Source organism: Podarcis filfolensis, assembly GCF_964270895.1.
Source record: "Podarcis filfolensis genome assembly, chromosome: 5".
Lineage (NCBI taxonomy): Eukaryota > Metazoa > Chordata > Lepidosauria > Squamata > Lacertidae > Podarcis > Podarcis filfolensis.
In genome coordinates, this window is record NC_139608.1 from 62,567,656 (window position 1) to 62,594,817 (window position 27,162).

At 41.3% G+C, this 27,162-nt stretch overlaps 2 protein-coding genes across 3 annotated transcripts in view; one reads left to right on the forward strand and one right to left on the reverse strand.

Moving 5' to 3' along the window:
• Positions 1–1,282: 1,282 nt before the first annotated feature.
• Positions 1,283–7,828, reverse strand: RBP4 (retinol binding protein 4). The gene is made up of 6 exons (XM_083614261.1): positions 7,691–7,828; positions 7,280–7,418; positions 5,252–5,388; positions 5,015–5,121; positions 2,538–2,750; positions 1,283–1,451 (listed from the first exon to the last, which is right to left on the reverse strand). The coding sequence occupies exons 2-6, from the start codon at positions 7,409–7,411 to the stop codon at positions 1,423–1,425; spliced, it is 618 nt and encodes a 205-aa protein (XP_083470387.1). The 5' UTR covers positions 7,412–7,418; positions 7,691–7,828; the 3' UTR covers positions 1,283–1,422.
• A 7,625-nt stretch (positions 7,829–15,453) lies between these two features.
• The window catches only part of PDE6C (phosphodiesterase 6C), a 40,949-nt gene continuing 29,240 nt past the window's right edge, over positions 15,454–27,162 (forward strand). For both annotated transcript variants that reach the window (XM_083614082.1, XM_083614081.1), the window contains exon 1: positions 15,454–16,095. In XM_083614082.1, the coding sequence (XP_083470208.1) occupies positions 15,616–16,095 (480 nt within the window). In that variant the 5' untranslated portion in view covers positions 15,454–15,615. The remainder of the gene's footprint in view (positions 16,096–27,162) is intronic.

Sequence of the window (27,162 nt, forward strand, 5' to 3'; positions counted from 1 at the left end):
AGAGTCCCTTCCAACTCTACAATTCTATGAGCTTATGAGGCAGGAGGGACAGTTGATGGCTGAAGGTGGCAACCTGCACCAAACGTTGTTTTACACAGCTTTTAGCAAACCTATGGAGTTTTAATCAAGTTGCAGTTTAAAAAGCTAGTATGTGGTTTCATTCATTCATTGGCTGTGCAGGCTGGGGTTGATGGGATATGTAGTCCAGAAGATCAGAAGATCCCCCAGGTTGGGGAGGTCAGGGCTAGAGTGTTGGATAGAACAAAGGAAACAAAGTTCAAATCCCCCACTCAGCTATGAAACTCACTGGGTGATATTGAGTGGTCATTCTTTCAGCTTAACCTTCCTCACAGGGCTGTTGTGAGGATAAAATTCGGGAGGGATTCATCTTGTATGCTGCCTTGAACTCTTCGGAGGAAAAGAGGGATGTCAATGCAATTACTGAAATAGTAAAGTATTTCATTTTAGATGGTGCCAACCTCAGCGCGGAATCCGTAGTGAGGATGTCAGTTTGTGTGACATAAACTTCTTTCAGAGTAGAGGTGTTTCTCAGCTTAGCTACACCTTACTTTGGGGCAAATTCAGACTGCTTAAACTCGTGCTTTCCTACTGAAAGCACGACACCGATAATCTGTGATGACCCCAACACAGTTAATTGAAAGTTCCACCATATTTAATGAGGCCTTTGCATCCTGGCCCTTTGGTTGCCATGGTCACCAACCTGGTCATGGAAGAAATGGACTCATAGCTCCTGACCTGGTGCTATCACAAGCGCTCCAAGCCTATTGGCAGTTGCAGCAATCATGGATGCCACAACTTGCAACCTTGGTCAGTGCTAGTTTGGTGCTGTGTCAGCACAGAACATTGTCCTTCAGCCATTGGCATGGGAGTGTTACACGAACTTCCCAGGTATGCTGTCTCTGGAATGGTGATGGTTCGGAATGTATCAACACACAGCATTTGTGGATCAGGTGCAAAATGTCAAGCCATTGTTTCTGGGAATAAAAGTTTTAAATAACGAATAAAGTATTCTTGTTCAGAAAGTAAACAAAATAGATACTTTGTATTTTTTAAAAAATTGAAATACTGTACTAGGATTGCCAACTTGGGGGGAAAAGCCTGTGGTGACCAAAAATCATCATCATCATCAAAATGATATGAAATTAGTTACTACAATATGGATTTATAATTATAAGCACTTGCATAAAAGAATGTTTAGCTGGCGCAACATGCTAATTACAGATGTTAAATTCATGAACATGTGTTTGCAACACAAATAAAATGTAATTCACTAATCTCAGGTTTATTAAATTCCACATACTGGCAGGGTAAATGGTACAGTTCAGATAAATAGACTCAAAATCGAAAAGAATCTGCTTGAAGGACTTTCCTACAAAACAATTCGTTTTTCAAACTGTGCAACTACTGAGCGTTTTCCTCAGAGCAGTATCCTAAAACAGAAAAGAAAAAGAAAAGCTGTTAAAATGTCTAAGCCGACATTACAAAATAGAGGCAAGGTGTTAACATAATAATATGCAACTAGAGCTAATTTGTGAGATTAGACTGGCATGTGTATCAGTTCAACTCTTGCCACAATGAAGTATATTACCTATGACCCTTATTCCTTGGTCTCAAATCAGAATTAGCAAGTCTCAGTTTGACAGTATTCTAAAGCCAATGGAAGATTAAACCTTGTCCTCCCCCTTGTCAGCCCATGTCATGCCATGGCATGGTTTGGGAGGGAAATGAGCTCACAGGACAAATTGGACCCCCTGATGTGTCAAGATTGGCTCGAGGGTCAGAAAATACAAGTTCTAGATCAGGTGCAGGGAACCTTTTGCCCACCAAATGATGCTGAACTAAAACTCCCATTGGCCACAGCAAGCATAGCCAAAGGTCAGGGGTGATGGGAACGGTTGCTGATTAAAGGTTGGGATGTAAATGCAATAATGAATAAATAGCCTCTTTTCTGGTGTACAGGCTTTTGTACAAACTAGAAATTGATGTGACAGGCCATAGTACTTCCAAAATAGCACACTGGAGGGATTGCCTAGAATAAATCCATGTCATGGTGTGTGTGTGTGTGTGTGTGTGTGTGTGTGTGTGTGTGTGTGAGAGAGAGAGAGAGAGAGAGAGAGAGAGAGAGAGATCTTTATCACCTGGCAGAGGCGCCAGCTTCTCCATTAAATTGTGGGGCCCCAACATGACCTCCTGGGATCACATGTGCAGCCCTCTGAACATTGAAGGTGTCTGGCCCCCTCAAAAACAAATCGGAGGACCCCGATGGAATAATCAATCAGCAAACAGGCGGGTTGGTTCAAGATGGGTACCCAATGCCTACGCAGACAATAAGGGTAGTGGCCATTTTGATCCCCCAAAATTGTCATGTCTTCATTTCTGCTTCTCACACCCCTCCAGCTCCCCGGTGACCTCAGGCTGTGCCTAGGCATGCAAACAGTTTCACAGCAGCACAGGAATTACCAACAGTACTTTTGCCCACCCGCCCTTTGGTAAAATTCTACTGAAATGTTTCTTACCGTTATGAACAATAACCCTGTATTGTCTGTCTAAGCAGAGCTCTGTCTGCTTTTGCCTGACGATTCTTTGTGCTTCTGGACGTAGTCCATTGGCGTCGCGGGAAAACACAAAGGAGTAGCTGTCGGCGCAAGTGCCATCCTCATTCAGCTGACGGCAAGAGTAGTGTAGAGCATAGGTGTCATAATCTGTGGCCACTACCCAGTGATCGTCATCTGGAAGAAGCCATAAAAACAATTAAGAAAACTCAGTACCACTGTGCCACCGCTGTGCACTTCAAACATTTTGCATTAAACCAGGATTTGTTTTACATGGAACGCGGATCAGTCAATGTGAATTCCATGTGTGGCGGAAAAGATGTCTGACTGCTGTTTAGACAATAAATATGAACAATACACAAATAAATAAATAAATACTTTATCTTTTCAAAATAGCACTTAAACATCTAAAGTGCATGCCTAAATAAAAATATGAGAATCAAGTCTAATACAGGTAGTCACATCTGCTCCCTACATTTAAAGCACTCTTGTACTATGTTAAGAGTCATAGCTTCCTCTCAAGAATCCTGGGAACTGTAGTTTGTTAAGGGTGCTAAGCTTTGTTGGGAGCTCCTCAACAGAATACAGGTGCCATTCTTTGAGGGAAAGCCATGACTGTTGAAGTAGAACAAGAGTGTTTTAAGTGTATAGTACATGTGTGACCATTTTCCAATATGAAGATTAATCTTTTCAGGAAAAATCAAGAAGGAAGGTAGAAATGTAAAATGCACATGCAAATATAAAGCACATATGTTAAGTATGTATTGCTGCTTGTCAGTGGAATAGACTCCCACGAGAGGTGGTGGACTCTCCTTCCATGGAGGTTCTTAAGCAGAGGCTGGATGGCCATCTGCTGTGTAGGATCTTGCTGAGATTCCTGCTTTTCAGGGGGTAGGATCAGACCCTTGGGTTCAGCAAATTTGGGAAGAAGGACAGGATAGAATAATAAACAGACTGGAAAAGTGAAAGGGGAAAATGAATGGGGATAAATCTGGGTTTGAAAACAAAAGTATTTTACTTGATCTTCAAAGCTGTCAAAATGTCAAAAAAGGTAGCTGCATTTTAGCAGATTCTTCTGTCAAGGTGCCTCCAGACTATCAGAATTTTGTGGAAAGGTTTCAAGTGCACGCTGGGAAAATTATGTTTGTGTAATTAAAGCGGATCAAAGCGTTCTGCTGCCCTAGCACAGCCAATCCACTTTAAAAATTGAAAGTGGCTTTTTGCAGTTTGGAAAGTGACAGGAAAATGCATCAAAAAGTGTGGAATGATTTAATGAGAAGACCTATAAACCCCACACAAGCAAACAGGACGAATGCTCACTGCTGTATAAATCTCTCACAAATCAGAATAATTTATATCCAGTCAATAACCATTGTGCAAGCAAGTCATGGCAAATGCTTAATAAACAGGTCAACTGGAGAAGCCCTCATAGGGTCATCTTGCAGAGCCAACATCTGAAAACATTCAATAAAGGGAATGCTGAGAGTTGGTATTTCACATAAGGACATAGATAAGAACAATGGCCTTTTGGACTCTGAGTCCTCAGGAAGCTGCATGCTTTGATTTCGTGGCAGGGCAAAGGTAGAATACTTGTTGAAGGTTGAAGTAAAGAAGGGGGGAATCCTGTCGGCCCACCACAACTGGCTGAGACCAATGGTGACGTCAGCTGGCTGCGCAGGCAACAATCCACCCCCCCCCGCAACTGCCTCTCCCATGGCTGTGCCAGGCCACAATTGCCACTGCTGTCAAGAACAGGCCGATTTCACTCCTTCTCAACAGACCAGATGGCTCTACATCTGCATGTACTATCAGCAAATAACGTTTAGTTAGGGTATATGTACTTTTTGTTACTGGTGCATGCTTAGGGTAGCAAGTTATGCACTGCCGAAAAAAGAGAAGATTTGCATAACTACAAAAAAAGGACGCTAATTTTGCATATGGTAACTTGTTTGTACAGATGGAATTTTAGGCATAATTACTATAATTTACACAGGAATGCAATATATCTCACTGTAGTGGGGAAGAAACCCGGTAACTTGTCTGGCTGCTCACCCCATGTTTCTAACTGTTGATGGGCAACTTCAAGGCTCCTGCTGTCACTTTTTATAGTTCCTTATCTTTAGGCTAGACTTGGGCTTAGTAGTCCATCCATTGGAGACGCCTTCAAACAGAGCAGCATCCTCTGATAGCCCTTCAACACAGAGGACTGTCATCTGTAAAGTAGGAGACATGGCCACTCTATGCATCCACTGTCCCACAACATCAAACATTGTGTGTTCTGGTTCCTTTCCAATTTTTTCCCTTCAGCATCATATATCGTGTAGATTGACACAATTCTGCAAATGGTAGCCTTACTAGTCAGCTTTGGACTTGTTACACCAATCAGCAGAAAACAAGCAACGCAAATAATATACAGCATGCTAAAAAGAACTGATACTCACTTCCCTTCTGGAGATAGCTTGCCATCCCAAAATATTTCATCCTGAACTTGGCAGGATCCTCAGTCTCCGTGAAGATACCCGTCATGACAGGGCATATCTCCAACTGACTGAAAAGAGGGAGCGAGGGATATAGAGTTAAGCCTTGGGAATCTGAGCTTAGGGGTGTGCTTGGGCTTAGAAAATGGAGAAAGGGATTTGGAGCCTGTGGGGAAGCAGTGGAAAAAGAAACAGACTTACTTGAAGAGCACAACTCTGCCCTGGGCTTTAGCAGTCATATGCCCAGCCTCATCGACAAAGAACTGGGCTACAATATTGTCCTGAAGGAACAGTCCCTCGGGGTCTTTCTTGGCCACGGCATACCAGAAACCAGCATACTGCAGTAGGAGCAGAAAAGGTCTTGTCAGAGGTGCTTAGAGGATGAGCTTAGGGGATGCAGTACAAGGAAAGGAGATGCATCTCGAACTGGCTTCAGGACTGGCCACATCATTAGACAGAGGGAGGAAATTGCCTAAGCCACAGATATTTCGGCAGCACCATTAACCATTCCTCCCGAGCCCCCTAGATATTCTCCTCTGATGGGGATTGGAACTGGGTGCACCACATAGCCTCCCATGCACTCACAAAACTAGCCAGCTGCCATCAGGTTTAAAGGAAGCAAAACGCAACTGCCAGCCCACAGCTTCTGTACATAAAATGGTGGGCCACCATTTTGTCCACCTTAGGAAGCCAAAATGGCTTGTGCGGTTCTGACCGATTGTAGCCACAGCTGCTGACTTCTCCCAGATGCAGGTTGCTGCCCAAAATTTTTGCCAAAATAAAATTAGCAGCAAAGGGGAGCAGCGAGACATTTCAGCTGAAACACCTGAAGAATTTCAGTAAGGCTAGCTAGAAAAATTGTCTGAATTCTCAGCAAATTTTTCTCAGCTTCAACTTGATGGAAGAAACATTCAAGGAATTCTGAGGAAAGCCAACAGTTTTGATAAAAAACTTAAGGAAAATTCTAAGGGCGTAGAAGTGATTTGTATCATCATACGTAAAATAAATATCCAAAACCAATTCTTTTATTTACTATGATGCAATCTCTATGTAGAAATCCATAGCATAACTTGACCCACACATTTAGAGCCCTCCAAGAGCTGAATTCTGTACTTTCCCATAGGAAAAGCCTTTTTTCCTGAGGGTCATTTGGGCCCCATACCTGAGATTCCCCACCCCTATTTTATAATGTATTTTAAAGCATTACTACTACTACTACTACTACTACTACTACTACTATTACTACCACCATTGAAATTAGCTAAAAGCAGGTTACTGGGTGCTAGAAATTAAAACATGCTACAGTCAAATCAGCAAAGAGACTTCTGCAAGAGATTCACAAAATTATCCCTTTTGAAATTCACTAAAAGTAAACAGGCAAACAGTATCTCTGGTTGTTATATGTGCTTAGGCTTAGGCTTAGTTATATTTCAGACTAAAAATTAACACCAGCAACATCCAGCTTTATAGTGCAACTGTGGTTTAAAAATAAACACAAGTCAGGCAGCCCATCAGGAAATGTGGGAAAAAGGAATCAAAATAGTATTTCTGTTTTCTCTAATATATGAGATAATAAATGTAGTCACCTAACTTTGTAGAATGAACTTTGCTGTTTTAGAAAATGCACTACACTGATCTGCTCAATTATCCTTTTTCTTTTCTTTTTTTTTTTGGGTGGGGAGAGGAATCCAATACTAAAGAATCTAAGCATAATCCCAAGTCTTTGCTTATACAAGAATCCTACTCTGGTGCATTTCAACCTGTCCTTGGCTGTATACACCCCATACATTAAAAGCATATGCCCCAAAGAATCCTGGGAACTATAGTTTGTTAAGGGTGCTATGAACTGCCCTGGATCCTCAGGGGCAGGGCATAGAATGTGTTAGAAATATGCTTTAAATGTATGTTGTCTGTATACGCAACTTGCTCTCTTGCTGAAGAGCTGGTGTTCCTTTCTCTGTAGCATATATATATATATATATATATATATATATATAGAGAGAGAGAGAGAGAGAGAGAGAGAGAGGGAGAGAGAGTGTGTTCAGACTAAATGTTGGCATTGCGCTAATCATTACAAAATAATTAAAATGATAATTCTAAGTGAAGCAACTCTGTTTTGATTATATTTAAGGGACTGGAACTCAAGTGCAGATAATTTACAAGCCAACACAGGCAGTATCTTACATGTCAAGTAGCATAAAAGAAGAATAACAGACTGAAAAGACCTACTCGGTACTTGTCGAAGTTTTCCTGGACTTTGAAGCTGCTCACTCGACAGTCGCGCTGTGCTTGGCATCTGGTGTCCAACAGCGCCAGGGCCACAAGCACCAACCAGGCAAGGACTCCTCTCAGGTGAACCATCTTGCTCCTATGCACCAGCAACAAACAGAACATGCAATTCATGACAGAGAAGAAAGGAAAGCGCCCAACACACACACAGCCGCAACATTCCTCAGGAAATAGGGACATTCTATTCTACATCAGTAGAATGGATGGCAGATGCTTTGGGGGAAGCTGGAGACAGCTTCATAAATACCACCTCCAAGATCCTAAGAAGCCCCCACCCTTTTTTTAAAAGTCCTCTGTGTGCAGGGAAGGACGGGGCCTTCCTTCTTTCAGTAATAACAGAGCCATAATCACCAGACAGTGGGATTGAAAAGCCACTGAAGAGGATATGTCCGTCTGTCAAGGAGCAGCAGAGATCCAAAGAGCCAAACCTACAATGTACGAGAGGCAAGGCTGGATGCATGTTTTATAGCTCTGGGTAGGGAGGAGGAGCGGGGAGCAGTTCTTTAGTAAACCCAGCAGGCAAAAGATCAATATTGTTAGGGGGAGGTGATGAGCCACACGAGAGCTTGATCGATTCCCGCTGCTGGTCAAGCTGTTTTCACAACACTCTTGCTTAACTCTGCAACGGGAGGCTGATGGAGCTGCAGTGATCTTTGATCCCGGTCACTGGCTGCGCAGGGGATGTTGCAAACGCATGATCCACCCTGGGTTTCAGACCAGACAATGCTTCTCTAGTTTGCAGAAACAGAACCTAGAAGAAGAAAAGGGGGGGGGGGACCAAGAAGGCAGGAGGGACACAGCAAGATCAACTTGAGGCTCCTAGAGGAGGAGATGCCAACAAGACAAGAAATGCTAACAAGGAAGACTATATGAGGGGAAAGAAGTGTGTTCTTCTTTCCATTATACAATACATAGCGCCCATATTGTTAAGAAAATTACTTGCCGCTATACCTCATGAAAACAGGGACATTTCATTCTAAAGCATTTAGAATGCCCCTGTTTTCATATGTAATGTTGGAGAGCATCACCTTAAACAATGGTTTAGTACAATAGGGTTTCATGGTTTGTAATTCATTAGCTTCACCATTAGAGCCCACTAGCTTGTTAGTCCACATTGGTCTCTCCATTAGCCAAGAGTGATATTGACAATCTTTTGTAAAGTTTGTCTCTGAGTGTGGAACAAAGGAAGGCTCCTCCACTTAAGTGATTAGGTAGGTTCCTATTCAGGCGGAGAAGTTGCTACAAGGAGATATCTGTATATTTTTGCAGGCTAGCAGGTGCTTCAACATTCAGGGGGCATGGCTAGGAAGTACAGCCTTGCTGCCACTAACATGTTGATGAGGTCCTTTGTGTGAACAGCTCTATAATCTTTGTCCACAATGGTATGATTGTTTCCCCTCCTTCACTGAGGTTGAGATGAACTGTGGAGTATTAATGCGTGACAACCCTGAAAATGTTCTTCAATGGAGTCTTTCACATTCAACCCCAGTACTGTGGTCAGAATTCCCATGAAGAAGAATGAGGTGGCAATGTGATAGGAGAGTCCTGATGTGGTAAAATGACGGCGATATCTCATACAGGGTGAGGGCACCGTAGAAGAGGAAGGTTTTATTTTTGAATTGATTTGTTAGATGTGTGAAGAAAGTAATGTTGTTAGGCTTTAATGTGTAGAACCATTAATATAGAGATTAACAAGTTGATTTTGCTTTTGACTTCCAGACACATGAAGAACATAACAAAATGTGGTACAAATATACACAGTGATTATGGCCATGGGGTACAATTTTGCGGTTCTTTTCTGTGTGAATCACATTTCATAGAAACATAGAATTGTAAATTTGTAAGGGACCATGAGGGTCACCTAGTCCAACTCCCTGCAATGTAGGTATCGGAATCCTTAGAATTCATGTCCCCCCCTTGTTGTTGAGCTTCTTTTATTGTTATATAAAATGTTTATTTTCCTCCTCTTTGAGCACATGGTGTTGCGTCGCAGGTCAATATTTGTTCTGTAGTTTCAACATCTCAAGAAGCATTAGAGGAATCCTGTTAAACATTTTCCAGCTATGTAATCTGGAGTAGGACAGGATGACAGAACCAATCAGGCCCAAACTAGATGAGTCCTCATATCTAACACATACAGTGGTACCTCGGGATACATACACTTCAGGTTACATACGCTTCAGGTTACAGACTCCGCTAACCCAGAAATAGTGCTTCAGGTTAAGAACTTTGCTTCAGGATGAGAACAGAAATCGTGCTCCGGCGGCACGGCGGCAGCAGGAGGCCCCATTAGCTAAAGTGGTGCTTCAGGTTAAGAACAGACCTCCGGAACGAATTAAGTACTTAACCTGAGGTACCACTGTACAGGTAAAAAAAGCAACCAGGGGTGATTTTATTTTATTATAAAAATATTTATATACCACCATATAATTAAAAAAAATCAAGATGGTTTGCAACAACCATATCTATACACATTGAGAACCCTGAAAAAATTTACAAGCAGAGATCATCTGTTATTACAGGAAAATATTTTCCTAATGGCCTGCATAAGCAAAGTGGCAAAGAAAAGTGTTCAGCAGCTGTTTAAAGGTTAAAACAGAAGGCGTTTGCTGAATCTCTGTTAGGAGAGCAAATGGCCAAGAGCTTAAAAAGGTGAAGCTGTTCCGTCCCCAATACTCCACTTAACTCATATGCTGCCGAGATCTTGGTTAAAGTGAGGAAATAGACATGAAAGTGTCACATCCAGTTTGGCCTGTTTATCCTGTTTTCATAAGGACTCAGTTTCAAATAGTGTGATGGGATCCAAATACAAAAAAGAGGGGAGTGCAGCAAGTGTGGAATGGCGGATGGTGGAGTTTGAATGAGTTCAAACTCCATTTGGTTACAAAACGCACTGTGACCTTGGCCCAGTCTCCTCCTCCAGAGCAGCCACACAGAAGAGTCCAGAAGGTTTTGCTTATTTTAAAAAAATAATGGCAGCATGCCATCTTGACTGGACCTGGATGAACTGCTTTAACGATGATTGGTTGAAACAAGTTTGATACGCCTTGGCTAGTGTTCACACTCCTGCTTACTGTGCACTCACTGTGTTTCCAATGCTGGGTTTTTAATCCGTGTTCACATAACATTATCCAAAATGCATATGGATCCTGCACTTTGTATAAAATACTCCTGTCTGGTGCATTGTTTCTCAAACCAGCTTTGCACCGATTGGAGTCCTGATGCTACTGGTTTTCAACTAGTGTGCCGTGGCACCCTGGGGTGCCTTGAATGATAGTCAGGGGTGCCGTGGGCAACACTGGCCTCTGTTCCTCTTTCCTTCCCTACCTTCCTCTGATGCCCTCTTTTGTCTCTGCCTCCCAAAGGCTTGCACAGCAGTTTGTTGCAGCAGGCCTGGCTTCAAGCTGCTCAGGTGAATGGTGCCTCTGGGGCTGGCCAGGGGGTGCTTCCCAGGCCCCTGTGGGGCAGTGTGAGGAGGCACCTTTCTTTGGGGCAGCTCAGAGACCAGGACCAGCAGCTGCAGCTGTCCAAAGGACTCTTAAGGAGAGGGGAGAAGAGATGCGGATGAGGGAACACTCCCCAAAGGGTGAAGAGCTGCTGGCTCTGCAAGCAACGTGTTAAGATGTGGGTGAGCATATCAGACGACACAGCGATTCTTCAAACAGCTCTTGTTTATTCACAGGCCAGAACTGAACTGAACTGTACTGAAGGGTTCAGTCAGCCTGCTTATATAGAGCTCCAGTGCAACGTAACTGTAACAATTTTCTAAAACTATCCAATCACTGAACGTCACTTTCGATCCCTTATTTGCATAACTATCTACAGTATTCCCCTGCTGGCCCAGGGTGATAACTTCAGTACATAACACAAAGGGTGACATAACTGGGTTCCTGAGCCCCACAGGGCTGCCACAGAAAGAATGTAGTTGGACAAGAGAGCCATGGACCCAAAAAGGTTGAAAACCTCTGCCTTAAGCTATTCCTAATTCTTCTCTAGCATAACCCCCATGTGTCCTGGAAAAACCAGGACATCCAATTTCCCCCTGCAAAAGCACTGCAGCCATTTTGGGCACTGCGATCTTACTCGATTCCGTGCCGAGATCTCGCCCTTGGGGGGGGCAGCAATCTCATGTGGGTCAAATGACATATGTGGGAGCATGGCTGGGAAGACACACATCCTGGTTTGGGGAACTCAACATTTTGGAGGGTATGCTGTAGTCAAGGTGTGAACACCTTTGCACAGAGTAAAAACACTCTGCTCTGATAATGCTCCTTGGAGTGTACACAAAGACAAACAAATCTGACACTAATTAAGCTGCGTTGATGTGAAACGAAGTTGGGATGGGCCAAGAGATAGCTGTGAAGTGCATGCAGAAAAGCACTGCGTGAAACATACCTTTTCTCCAGCATTTCAAGATTGGATTGTTTTCATTTTTTGTCTTTTTCATTGGATGCTTCTCCTGTTGTGTGCGTAAACCATGGGTAGGAAAACTAAGGCCCGGGGGCCGAATCCGGCCCAATCGCCTTCTAAATCCAGCCCATGGACGGTCCAGGAATCAGCGTGTTTTTACATGAGTAGAATGTGTCCTTTTATTTAAAATGCATCTCTGGATTATTTGTGGGGCATAGGAATTTGTTCATCCCCCCCAAAAAAATATAGTCCAGCCCCCTACAAAGTCTGAGGGACAGTGGACCGGCCCCCTGCTGAAAAAGTTTGCTGACCCCTGAACTCAGCCACTATTTCTCAGCCTAAGCCACTTCACAGGCGTGATATGCGATTAAAAAAGAGGCTGTAGATATGTGCTGCCCTGAGCTCCTCTGAGGAATGACGGGATAAAATAATTGCTAGGCTCCCTGCTTCAGTAGTTTAAGCCCTGTACTGGGAAATCCTCCAGATATAAAAGGCTTTGTACATGTGCTCTAGCTTCAGCTGGGCCAAAAAGGAGGGCACAAGCTGACTGACCCACCCTCCTTTGGTTACAGGGTTACCTCAGGTTTAACCCAACCATTTGTTCAAGAGCCAAGAACATTGTTTTTCAAGTTATCATATATCGGCTGAGAGAAAAGATGCTTCCTCCCTTCCTTGGGTTATCTCTTTTGAAATGAATGTTAACAGCTATGAATTTCTGATTTCTTTGTCATAACTTGCAAGATGTTAAGAATGTTCTGTGTGTGACAGAGAGAGATCATGGCCCATTACAGAGAAGTGAATTGGAATTGAAACAGCCTACCTGTATGAAGGATTGGAGCCCATGACTTTTCTGTTTATACTTTTATGATTTGGTGGTAGGCTAGAAGGAGGGATGGAGGAGAAATTTGATTCAAGTCCCATTTAAGACAAACTCACCTAATAGACCTATAATATATAAATTTAATAAATAATAAATACAGTAATAATAATAATTCACATTTTTCAAACCAAACTTAAACACAGCCAAAACACAACTGAAAGCGAAACACAGATTTTTCATATGGAATTTCTTTGAAGGATTAAAAAAATTGCTGCAGAAATGTGGAGAACTAAATTTCATATTGGTAAAATGAGAAACTGAAACAAACAAACAAACAAAAAAGATGAAGATAGACCGCTTCGTCCCTTTTTGGTACAGTCCACAAACTCTCAATTTCTTTTGAAAATCTCAAAGGATGAGCCACATCTTGAGGAATGAACTCCTGTTGCCATGACTACACTCAGATGTAAACACTAGGCTGAACAAGTGGAACTTTATAAATACCTTTGGCATTTACATGCTACTTGAATCTATTTTGAATAGCCACATGTCTGTCAGTTATCCTTCTTAGGAGTTTCCATGTACTGTAGGAGCTCAAAGATGGTGTATGGCTAAGAAGCATTCCATAAATAGTTGTGTTTGCTGTTGTAACTGCAAGCGTCAACAATATGTCATGCATGTTAAAATAACAAGACATGTGTATATCAAGATTATTTCGAAATAGCAACACAATAAAGAAAAATACTCTTAGTTCACCACAATCATAAACTCCAAAAGCATTTATATGGAAAACAGAATCAAGCATTTAAAACTGGCTTCTTCTTTTGTGTTGACCTGAAAACAAAAACCTGTATACTCAAAGTGAGATTAAATCGTACACTTAAAAACATGTGTTACTGAAACATTTGATCACAACTCATGCTTATTTTTATTTATATAACAAGTTTGAGCAATGTAACTGTTGGGTAGATTTGTAGCTTGTTGATCGATCAAATACAGAGTGCTCACTAATGGCTCCTCTTCACCTTGTAAAAAAATGACAAGTGGGATGCCGCAGGGTTCTGTCCTGGGCCCGTTGATGTTCAGCATCTTTATAAATGACTTGGATTAAGGCATTGGGGGGATGCTCATCAAATTTGCAGATAACACCAAACTGGGAGGGGTAGCCAATGTTCCAGAAGACAGAATTGGGATTCAAGATGACCTTAACAGAACTGAGCCAAAACCAGACCCTTTTTTTTTTTTTAAGGTGCTGGTACTGTGTACCCTTGATGCCAGAGGAAGCCACCAGGGCTTAGGAATTTGCCTCTCCCACCAGCTTAAGTTTGATAAGTAAATAGAGTTTATCTAATAAGCTTTTATTAATGTGAGAAAGAATCAAATGTACAAAGACCATTGCTTTCCTCTGTGGAAAATAATTTGGGGGGATTTTTAAAAAAATATATCATAAACTGCCAGACTAAAAAAAAATGTACTGAAATAAATTTAGATTTCTATATTACTTTCATGGGGTGGGATTCACCTGACAAACCCTCTCAACTGATGCTCTGTGCAAGGTGTCTGCTTGCACAACTGGGCTCCCCAATCTTCTCTCCCCCTCCTGAAATTGGCTGGGGGGTGGGTAGGGGAAGCCCCAGAACAGCACATGGGGTGAGGGGAAAGGGGGATTGTTCTGTCTGGCAAGTTGATGTGCTTGTGCAGTTTGAATGTTCAACATAGTGCAGCAATGAATTCCACCCACTATACATAATTATGTGATAAAATTATCGTCAGGGTTAGCACACAAAAGTTATTGTTATGATTACGACTATATTGTATGTGAAGCAGTTTATTAAGAGTTCATTTTATGATTTCTTTATTCAGTTCTTGCCTAATAATACAATGCATTTTAATAAAAAGAAGACTCTTTTTAAAGCATCATAAATATTTACTAATAATACTTAAGCAAGGATTAAGGTCGGAAATTATCTCATGATTGTTTGAACCAATGGGAAGTTTTTTCCTTAAAAGATGTTGGCCGTTAAAAAAAAGAAGAGAATTAGAGTTTGTTATTTCTTTTACAGAATTATCTATTTAAATCTATATTGTGATTCAAAACTCTTTTGGCTCACTTCTTCCTATACTAAAACAAACTGTACATCCCACTCCTTTGCATGTCTTGTCTGAAGGGAAATTTATTAAGTTCAATGGCTTGTATTCCTAAGTTACACTCAGAGTACAGCCACTGAAATCAATGGGTCTAAATTAGTCATGGCCATTAATTTTAGGATTGCAGCCTTTACCTAGCTGTCTTGGACATTCAGGTTCACTGAGTTAAATCATCCCACCTTTGTGTAAATACTTTAACGTTTGTTCCATTCTATACATTTGTACTACTGCAGTTATTGTTTCCAGAACTACCCAGTTTCCTAGCAAGAGAAAGCTTTCCCATACAATGAGTGGCTTCCTGGTGTGTTTCGTGTATCCAAGGTACAAGTATCATTTATACTGAAGAGTGTCTGTGCATGTGCGCAGGAGTGCACGTGTGGGCATGTGAAGTACTTATTTGCATACCTGTGGGGAGGGAAAGAGGCTTAAGTATTTCCCACATTGTACACCAAAGGAAATTTCTAATCCATTAAAGAAATAAAGAGCATAAAATGCAAGCGAGAATCTATGGGCACCCACTTACATGCACTTTTTTTTTTTACACCATTGCACAATCTAGGAACAGTTGGTTTAGTTTATCACTCTAAAATGTCTCCCTTTGGATTTATGAGCTAAGAGTGCTCAAGGGTTTAGTGTCCTGACATCTCTTTAATTAGCAGTCTCCTGGATCCTTCACTAAGAAGACACTAAGCCAGCGGACTGCTGTCAAATCTTAAGGATTTCAGAAGGTTGGAAAGCCACAGAGCAAGCCTACAGGTCTATAGCCTATGCCTATATTCTATACAGAATGTGCAATCTACCATTTTCCCCTTAGAAGCAAAGTTAGACTTTTGGCTGTGATCGCTGCTGCTTTGATGGTGATGGAGGTGTGAAGCGGCGAAAAAGCTACCGAGCAAAAATGGGTGAGATAAGTAAAGATGATGTTGAGAAATATCTGGAGAACAACCCACAGTTTGCCAAGGAGTATTACGACAAAAAACTGCGTGCAGAAGTAGTGGGAAGCGTCTTCAAAGTCAACCCTGGGGATGTAAAGGATGGAATCTCCTTCAAGGAAATGACAAAGCTGGAGGAATGTCAGGTGCTTTTTGAGCTGATGATGGAAATCCAGGAAGAAGCCAGCTCTGTGGAAAAGATAGCGCACAAAATCCTGCAAAGGTTGGCACAGTTGCTGGCAGCTGACCGGTGTAGTATGTTTATTCAACGTTCCCGCAATGGTATTCCAGAAGTGGCTAGCAGGCTCATGGATGTCACTCCTACTTCCAAATTTGAGAGCAATCTGGTGCCTCCTGAGAAAGAAGTCGTTTTTCCTCTGGACATTGGGATAGTTGGGTGGGTTGCTCATACCAAGAAGGTATTTAACATACCAGATGTAAAAAAGGTAAGTGAGAAAGCTTTTCTGGGTTTGGTGTAGGGTAACCTCTCCCCGCTCCCCTTTAAGTGAAAGGCTAGTCAACATTGTGCCCTCCAGACACTGTTAGATTACAACTCCTATCTTCCTTGACATTCTGGCTGAGGTTGTGGTCCAAAACATATGGATGATACCACATTGGCCACCCCAGTTTATAGTTTACGGGGCAAATGGAATGAAGGAATTACAGGACCGTTCCTTCAAGAGCCAAACCCGTATCTAGACATATTGTTGGAAATGCGGAGGGGGGGAAGCTTTCAGTCAATTAACAAATTTCCTGATCCTGTATTTACCCTGTGTGTTAAGAAAGTACGGTAAATGCAAACTTGGGAGTTGAACATCCAAACAGTGGCATTCACGTAGATAGCGAGGGAGAGATTCAGAGCTGCTTTCAGCCACATGTGTGAAAAGTATAGAGAGTTTTCAGTCTCTCAGGAATAACCACCTTAAAATACCTTAAAAGGGAGAAACGCAGGGCTGTCTGCCTGATCCTCTGCAGAGTTAGACTTAGGTGTGCCTAAGTCTGTTTTGGATTGGTTTGTTTAGTGGGTCACAAGTTGTGTAAGCTTACAGTAGCCACCTCCACTCAACTGCTTTAATCTGGAGCAGTCCCAAAGACTTCAGTAGAGACTGAAATAAATGGGATGCAGACCTGCCAGAGGCGGGGCTAGCACGAGGCTCTGCATCCAGTTTCAGGTATTGGGCGCCACTGAGAGCAGTACTGTTGCATGCCCCTCAAGTGTCCCAATTTTCCAGGGACAGTCCTGGAATTACAGAAGCCATCCCACAGAAGAATAGGATGTCCCTATTTTCATTGGAAAAATGTTGGTGGGTATGCAGTTGGAAACAGGCTGATTGCAACTCCAAGGAACCATTCACTGCTGTGCCCTTATGCAGCTGCTATTTGTTTCAATGGACCTTGCACAAGAGAACTGTCTTGATGCCTTGTAACCTGGATTAAATAATATATCTGGACATACCAGATAGGCCTGTGTTCGATTATAGAATCAGACTGCTTTGGCTACAGGCTCATTATGACCTGTTTTGAAACTACTTTCCACCGCCCAAAATATACCCAGATTTGAGGTGTGAAATTTGAAATCATGCCATATAGTACCTGTCTTGGTATTTTGGTTCTGATTACTGGGACCATTTTCTATGGCAAGCAATATTGTACTTACTGCCTGTTGCCAACAACAGAGGCCTGGGTGGATAATCTTTTTAAATTCATAAAGCAGATTACAGGAGAAAAGATCGACAGGACCAGAGAATATGTGCATCTCATTAGACTAAGCACTGTTATTCTAATATTAATGAGTGACTGTTGCCGCTTGAAATATGGTATGCTCTACATTTTGGTACCAATGATATTTGGATATAATTAAGAAACAAACCAACCTAGGGGCATGGTCCAGTTAGATATCTCCTATTGAAATTAATGGAGCTAATCAGTTTTTTTGTATTTTTATCTTTGACTATATTGTGCTCAATTTTCTTTATAAAGCAGGAGAGGGATTAGGTGTGTTTTCTGTGTCATTTACATTTGCTAACGCAACATTCAGTTTTTCCTTTTTCTTTAGAATATTCTTACAGTAACTGGAAGTTCATAAAAGAGCAAAAAATAAAGTTTTGCTTGTCACTGACATTTTAAAATAAAATGGTAGCTGTATCATTTTATGATGTATAATTTATGATACAATATAATTAAAACATGAAAATAGAGATTTTCATGTATTAATTATCCGTATTCATTCACAGTGGTTCTCAAACATGTAAAGCCAAATATTAACCCCACTATCCATTACTTGAGGTTTTCTATTTGACTTCCATGTCTGGGAACTCCGCATGTAGTCTTGCATTCACTAGTACTTTATCCTTACAATTTTGCTAGCTGTTTTTTTTCTCACTGCTATTTTTCTAGAAAAAGAGGTACCGGAATTCACCACGAACACGTCCCTCCTTCTCTTAGAATAGCAATGGCGCCCACCTGAGAGGTGCCGGAACTGAGTTCTGGCTGAAAAAAGCCCTGAGATTCAGGGCACTGGTTAAATGAAAAAGGGCAGCCTTGACGGGACGTGGGGCCAAATACTCAAATGGAAACTGATATGGTGAACCTGCTCTGGAGTGGGGCGGGGAGATTCTTCTCAAACACCTCACTCAGAAATCCCATTGATGTCCCTGGGAAGTTACCTAAGGGAGGTCTTCAAATATGGGGCTTTAATCAGTAACATATCCATTGCTGTGGTTAATTATATTAGGAGTCCTCAGTGCTTCTACTTGAAATCCTTTAAACATTATTAAAACCCTATAGCATTACAGTCTTTGGAAATCTTTGAGGTTCCAGGTAGGGGATTATGAACTGCAACCAATTCCAAACAGATAAAATGGATGCAAATTCTAAAATGGCTATCTTTAAAAGTTTCCTGACTAGCTGCCAGGGGTGCAAACTTGAATAAAATATTGTGGGGGCCCAGGTAAGCCGTGCCCTGAATAATTGATCACATGATACAGTGCACACACACCATTTGAATGGGAATACCCATCAACTGTGGGGGAGCCCAGCCCCCTCAAATATTTTATTGTGGGGGCCAAGGCCCCCACAGCCCCTAGGAGTTGGCTCCTATGCTAGCTGCCAAGTCACAAGGAACTGAATCATACTTCTGAGCAGATATGTTGAAGATTGTACTGCAAATGGTCTTGATTACATGCAGCAACATACGTCTGGGTTTTCCTGGACATAACTGGCTGCAAAATGGCGTCTGGGCGGATTTTTGCTGAATTGGCAAAATGTCGGGGAAAACCCATATTTGGGAATATGGCAACCCTAATTAATGTCATTGATGAAATCCTTGGAGAGAACAGTATTGTCACTGCAGTAAATTCTATATGTCAACCAATCAGTTTCAGTACTTTTGCCCAACTTATTACTTTCTTCTTTCAAATGAGAAGCTTGCAACTAGTGGTCTCTGAGCCAGGAGCAATTCCCTGAGGGGCCACTTCTGTTTGCTACTCATCAGCTCCCATAGAGGTGAGAGGTTGCCAGGGCAACTGACCTTGTCAGAAGGCCAGCTGAAAGGTCTGGATTTGTTGCCCACAACCTATTCCTCTTCTCATTTATCTAAAAAAACTAAGAGCAAACCAGAGGTGTGAACTGGTACCAGGATAAGAGTAAAAGTTCATTTATGAGGCATTCCTAGGCCTATGTTTCTAAATTTTGGTTCCCACACTTGCGATCATTTTCTTCTCTGTCAGAGTTAACAAGAGACTATGCTATTTTTTTTCTAGAATGATTTCTCCTGTGGAAAAGGAGAAAAAAATGCAGTGGGAAAATATTCCTGAAACGTTCTGTCCTTTTCAAGATAGGCATTTTAGAACTTACAACTATTTTATCAGTTTGAATTCGGTTGTCGTTTAAGTATGCCCCTATTTTTACAAAGAGACTTGTGGCTCCTTTAAGACTAGCCTTCCCTAATTTGGTGTATGCCATGCTTTGGACTACATTTCCCATCATCCCCAACCAGGAGTGGGCTGGGAGTTGTAGTCCAAAACATAATGAGAGCATGGGGTTGAGGAAGACTGATAAAGATTAACATAGATATTGAGGCCTAAACTTTTGTGAGGGAAAGATAATCTTGTCAGAGGCATGAAGATTATCATATATGGCAGATACCACAGCATTCTTTTGTTGCTTTTGTAGCAACAGACTAGCATGGCTACCACTCTGTACTTTCCCCGTTTTAAGAAATTACTTTAAGGAATTTTAAGTTAATATTTGGGGCAAAAGTTTTAGGGTGTTTGTGCATGGAAGATAGCCTAATGGAACCTTCTGGAATATGCGCCGCTCAGAAAAAAATAAATAAGCAAGGAAACAAACAATGTATTGCCATTTCTCGCTATACACACAGAGAAAGACACACAGAGTGCATGCATTCCTATTGCGACTGTTACATGAAATGTGAAACAGCAAAGATACATAATTTATTATAGCATAAACATTTTAAAGGCCACAGTTCGTTTCAGTATGGTTGCCTTCCTCATTGCCATTTTTCCGGCCTTGAAAACAAGCAAATGAAAAGCACAGCTATTTAAATAATTTCATTTTTTAAAAAAAAATAATTTTTATTAACTGGCCAATCACATCAAATTAAATCACATCACATAAATTCCAAATTACAAAGCCAATTTTTTAAATTTTGTTGGGGGAACCCATACTTCAAGATCCAAAGGGGGATTCAGATCATCTTCTTATTACTGCGTTAATGTCCAAATCAGTCCCAATCAGTCCAAACAAAATTCATAATTCTATCCAGTCTTATCTTGGTGTTTCCACATCATGTCTTGTTCATATAATTTCTATTTTTCCTTTACGATCTCTTCTGTTAGTCTCCTTAAGCCAATAAGCAAAATAATATTCCTGTGTGGATTTCCCGTTCCTCCACTAAGTCCAGATGGTTTCCATATATCTCCTTCGTAGATAACATCGCTCTTTCCATCATAAATTTGGCATTTGTCGCTCTTAAGTCCCACCGAGAAGTTGATCCACGATATGTAAACAACTCTATTTCTCTCTTTCTCCTCCCAGACCCAAGAGCTCCAACAATGCCTCCCAAAATGGCGACGGCATTTTTAACTGCGTCATTCCAAAACTCTTAGCTTTCCAGCTTCATCTTGAAACATTGCTTTGGTTCGAAAGTTTATCTCCACACAGCCTTAAATCCACAGCTTAAGTCCTTAGTTTCTGACTCATTAGGGGAGGGGATTCTTGTTAAATCACATAAGAAAAAGGAAGGCAGGTTTTTCCCCCCCACCCCCCTCAGTCATACCGTATCTTGACGTATCTTCTCATATTTTATTCTTGTCTTGTTATCAGAGATCTCTTCTGTCAGCAGTCTTTACTCCCCTTTTTCCTTGAAGCATGTGCAATTTATCTCGTCCAAATTGTTTCTTTTGAAGATGCTTGCAACTAGCGGCGCGAATCAGGGACGGCGTCCAGGAGTGCCGGAATCCCACAGGAGGGCTTTGTGCCTAGTGCCCCCACCCCCACAAATTTGGGGGTGGTATAGGGCACAGCAGACAAGGGCCGTCCCCCCCACAATCCTGGGGGGGTTAAGGAGGCTAATTACCCCCATCATAGCCTCCAAATTACCTCGTGTGGGTCGGAGAGATGTTATTGTCAGCCATCTTCCGATGCGCCACCTAGTGGCCCCCCCTATTTAAATAATTTCACATGCCTCACTTCCGTATTTCTGCAGGGCAGCTATAGAATACTAATAAACATTTCAAACGTTAAAACTAATACATTAAGGAACCCGATTCAAGCATCTTTAAAGAGCTGAACAAATAAGAAACATAGCTACAGCAAGATAAAATCCATTCTGAGAACATTTTAAAGGACCCGAGAAAATACAAAGGTAGATAAAGACACAAAAGCAGGCAAACCTCCCTGAGGTAAATGTGAAGGGACAGCAGCATGATTGAAAAGGTCCTCTGCCCAATGGCCACCCATGTTACCTTAGAAGGCAGGGCACTGGAAGAAGCTGACTATGTCAGGATTGAGCCACAGGAATTTCAAGTGAGATACAGCATTACTTAGATACAGGGCTTTTTTTCAGCCAGAACTTCTGTCACTTCTCAGGTGGGTGCCTTGGCATTATAAGAGAACAAGAGAGGTATTCATGGTGAGTTCCAGTACCTCTTTTTCTAGAAAAATAGCACTGCTTAGATGGTTTTTAAAGGAATGTATAAAAAGGAAATATCTACTTGAAATGACACCTTTAGGGTTAAATAATTATTCATCTATTTAGTTGTTGTTTTTTTAAAAAGAAACATATTCATCCTGTTGTGCTTAGAGCGGCTTACAGTGTCATTAAAATGCAAGGAGACCCATAAAATAGAAAAACGGTTACGTAAAACATTGTTTAGCTGTGTTTTATGGTATTTACAGGTGTGGAGAGCTCTTGTTCAGTGTCATAGCCTATCAGTTAGCCATACCCTTTCCCCGGATATTACATTCCATTCCCACTCTCCCGTTTTCAAAATAGTCTGTGGCCACTGAGCATGCCTAGTCTCCATTGGGCTGCTTTGGGGGATCCGCCCTGCCCCCTGCTTTTAGATGGTTATATAATTATTTTCCTATTTCTGAAAACCTTGGGATTCTGCAGAGCCTCCTTGTTCCTCTATATTGTGGATGGATAGTGCTATTTTGACTTCCTGGGGATAAACAATCAAGAGAATGAATTTGTTTTTAAGATTTGCTGTTGCCAGTTTTATCCTTTCATTTCATGTAAATCCAATACTGTAATATACTTTTGATATGAGTCTCAAACCATTCTGGCTTTGCTTAATAAGCACAGGATTTCTAACCTTTTCTACTTTCTGCCTGAAACTAGTGACTATTAGGCAGCGTTTCCTGGCACCGAAAACTGCACATCCTGTGTTTGCACCTATCATGCAGCTTTTAAGAGGCATGGGCTGCTTCCAGACGGGTGGCTCCTTGGGCTAATAAATCATTGCCCTTACTTTGTAAGCTGCAAGTGACTATATTATAGGGGATATTGCACTTTCCCCTGCATGTTCACCCTGCTATGTTCCATCCACACAAGTTAGCTTGAATAGCTAACTCTGGGTAGGTTAGGCAAAGGTCCTATTTACCTGAGTAACTACTTGGAATATTCTGAGTGATCCTTAAAACACACACACAATTCTTTCATTAGCTCTAAGTGGTTATTCATTTAAGAGTGGTCTCCCATTACTACTCATAGGTTTCTTCTTCAAACAGTTTAATGTTGCTGGTGGATCATAAAGGTTGATTGGAAATGTTCGACGTGGGGCACTGCTGAAATGCTGGTGACTGGAAAGGTTTTTTAGTGAGTTTTATGGGGCTGAATGCCTGGGCCTCCTTCTAATTCTTGGAATAGCTACACTTGTTTCCTGGTGAGGTGATAGCCTGGGTAATGGGCCATTAAGGAAACAAAGGAAGGGGTTCTGTGTGATACGGCAAACGGGTGGGTAGTTAGAAAGATAGAGAGTTGAAAGTTTGGATTGAGGTGAGCTAGAAGATATAAAATAAACTGTGGGTTGGGAAGCAGGCAGAGAGAGCCATGATTGATTTCTGTTTGAATACAAGGCTGCAGTTATGGGGGAAGCGAGAACCGCTTGGGATGTTAATGCTGTGACACCCTCTGTTGTAGACACAGGTTGTATACATGTTCAGTGCTTTTTTCTGGGGGGATCCAGGGGTATGCATACCCCTAAACATTTTGTGAATCTTTGTACTTTTGTCCATTTACTGTATTTATTTTCCCCGATTTGAACTATAAAATGGTGATTTTCTTGAGTCAAAATGAGAGTACCCCTAAACATTTTTTTAAGAAAAAAAGCACTGTATATGTGTAAATAAACCATATATCATAAAGACACCACAGTCTCTGTTGTAGCTCTTTCTGAAGGAAATCTCACACTGCTTGGAGATTGCTATGCAACAATAGCTTTCATTTAAGCAGTATTTTGCTAATATTTTAATATTAGTAAATAATATTTAAATAAAATATTCATATATAGGAAGAAAAGCATTTTAGCACTAATTAAAAGATGGATTTAAAATAAAAAAGAGCAGGGCTATAGAATTGTGACCTCTGCAAAGATTAAGGTGAATAGGTTTACTTGCCCGATATGTCAAGACCACTTTCTACCTTAAACTAATGACTAATGACCTCTTCAAAAAGACAGAAGAGTAGCACTAAAGGCATGTGTATCTGTGAAGATTGTGCTAATCTCCTCAAAAACATTGGACTTCCTCTGGTAAGAAAAAAATATGGAAGAAATGCTGGGGAAACATAGGTTTACAAACAGCTGATAGCAGAGTGTGGACCTCCAGGAAAATGCAAGTGAACAAGGTGTGGAGATTCTATATCAAACATCTAGAATGCAAGCTTGATAGACTCATGTCAAGATAAAGGCAGGAACTCTAACGGAAAACAAAATATCAATAGAATTTGCCAAGTGGGTTGAAATATCCATTTTTAAAAACTGGGGATTTTCTTGGTGTTCATTTATCCTGAGATTATCTCCCTAAAACTTGGACAGTTACCAGTAAATGTGAGGAAGCACCTTGCCCTGACTAATGGTTCAGAGGGTTAAAGGAGAGGCCTAGACCTTCATCAGTTAGCTTAGAAACAGCATCTGTTCCCTTCCCCCAACAGGGATTAGTAAGAGAGAGAGAGAGCGCTGTTGATCACAGGAGCTAATAGTGTTTAATCCTGGATTTAATAGTATCAGGCAAGAAGAAAGCAACCATGCCCACTGACCTAACAAATGGTTAGTCAAATGGGACAAATGAGATGTTCAATTAGTTGTATTTCATTTCTACTGGAATAGCCCTTGGCTGCAGATAATGTTATCCTAGTACCTTCACACCAGGACTATTGAAAGAATACAGGTTGTTTAGTACCATTTAAATACAGTGGTACCTCAGGTTAAGTACTTAATTCGTTCCAGAGGTCTGTTCTTAACCTGAAGCACCACTTAGGTAATGGGGCCTCCCGCTGCTGCTGGAGCACGATTTCTGTTCTCATTCTGAAGCAAAGTTCTTAACCCGAGGTAATATTTCTGGGTTAGCGGAGTCTGTAACCTGAAGCGTATGTAACCTGAAGCGTATGTAACCCGAGGTACCACTGTACAAGTATCTTCTAGCTGGTGATAGCATGCAAATATACAGACATTATATTAATCTGCAAGCAGCTACTCAAGTAATGGGACCTCAATGGAAGATTGTGGTATGCTTTCTCAAAATATGTACAGTTTTTGTAATTTCTAGTTAGAAATAAAGAAAAGAAGAAAGGAAAAGAAGTATGAATTTGTCCATGAATGTGGATACCTCCAATGCCTAGTAGGGATGGAAGGATCTGTCAATTTCAGTTCTCTCCGTTTTTCATTTTTCCGATCTTAAATTCAGGTCTCCGCATTTCCGCAGCAGTCGTCTTGAAAATTCATCAACATTTTAGTGCAAATTTCTCCTCATAAACACTTTTCCCTGTTCAGTTTTGACTAATATACACATTTTTGCAAGCAATTCCTCCTAATATAATGCATTTTTGAGTTTTATTTTCATTAATGTATTCATTTTTATGCACACTTTCCCCTAATATATGTGTGTGTTCTTTGGCTGGAGAACTGCACAGCAAATTCTGGATAAGTGTGAATTTTGAAAGATGCCTGTGCTTTGGTTCTCATATTGTTTCAGAAAGGGCAAATTTGACAGATTCGCCTTTAACTGCAAACTGAATCAAAATTCTCGCCCATCCCTAATGCCTAGTTGTTGTTGTTGTTTTTAAAATCTGCCCCAATATATCCTGTCTTCCTTTCAGGTTTCAGCCTCAATAGGAAGTCATGAGAAGTTATTATATCTGCATATATTTAAACAAATTAATATAATAAGTGTTAAAGAGCCTTTTCTTTCTCTCTCTCCTTCTGGAGATGCTAATCCTGACCTATACTTCAGTTAAGGAGAAATGAAGTAAGGAAGTTGTATATATACATACCAGGAATGCTTCTCTGTATTAATGCATAATCTGTTATGAGGTTAACAATATGTGGGTTAGTATTTTTCATCTTTAATCTTTTAATCAAGAAATTAGTTTATTCTGAAATTTTGTTAGAATCTATTGCTTGATAATGGCCTGGTTTGTTTGATAATGGAAACCAGCTGCAAAACATAAGTCTCCCTGACTGGCTTGGAAAGAGACGTTGCCAGGGTTATAGTGGGTGATGCTGTAAGCGGAAAGGCTAGCAGTTGTTTCTGCAAGTGGTTCTGGGAGGGTAAATGTGGGCAGAGCGCCATGCTGAGGAGAACAAGCCATAACAACGAGGCCCAGGCAGCATGGCTGATACCTCTGCTTGTAGGTTCAAGCTTGTTGCGCTTAGGAGAGCAATAAAGGACTTTCTTGTGAGGTGAATGCTGGGAACTCTCTCCATCTAGAGTCTAGACTCAGGTTGTAAATATGTGTATATAAACCATATTTCATAAAAACACCACAGCCTCCACTATGCCTAATTGTCCAAAAGGAAATACAGCCCTTTGTAAGCCCTGGGAACTCCCTGGAATTTTGTCACCGCTTGGCAGAGATTGGGGGTGGCGTGTAACAATATATATACCGTATTTCACCACATACTGGTTGCCACTGCGTAATGGTCCCTCCCCCCATTTTCGGACCCTGAAAAAGGTCCCAGAGCATTCCCCACATAATAGTTGCAGGGGTAAGCTGCAGCTCGTGCTGCATGATACCCCAGCCAAGAAGGGGAAGCAGCAGGTGAGCAACCACCTCCACTGCCCGCCTGTGGCCCCTTCCTCCATCTGGTAATTCACTGCATAATAGTCACACATCCCTTTTTGCAAAGGTAAAATCGGCACCAAAAATGTGACCATTACGCAGTGAAATATGGTAAATCCAGTGAAATTAGTATAGTAGTACCTGAAAGACCACCTGCCTCAGAACAAACCTGTAAGATAATTTAATTATCTGGGGAAATTCTACTCATGGCACCATATCCTTCAGAGTATCGCACGATGATGACCTAAATACAGATTTTATGCTGCTGCCCCTGTCATACCTTGGAAGCGGCAACCATCAATTGCCTCAGACATCTTGTAAAGACTTATATTTCTCTCAGACATCTTGTAAAGCCCTATGCTTTATTTGCTTTTTTATACTGCTGTTTAACTGATTTTAGGTTGTATTTTTCTTTTAATGATATATATATTTAAAATATTGCAAACCATTTGGAGATTTTAAAAAAAATATTAAGTGGTTTATAAATTCTTTTAGATACCTAAGTCAATATTGTGGCTTAGAGATTGGCACTTCCATTCCAGCTTTTGGCCGCTGGGGAGAGAAAGGGTTGTCGCTTCCCTATTTATCACAGTAATACAGTGGAGGTCGATCTGATGCAGAAGGGTGAAACTTAAGCTGATCTTCGGCACCTAGAAGGCTAAGATTAAGAGAACCGTGTTGGGAAGGGAGTTTCCAATGAACAAGGTCA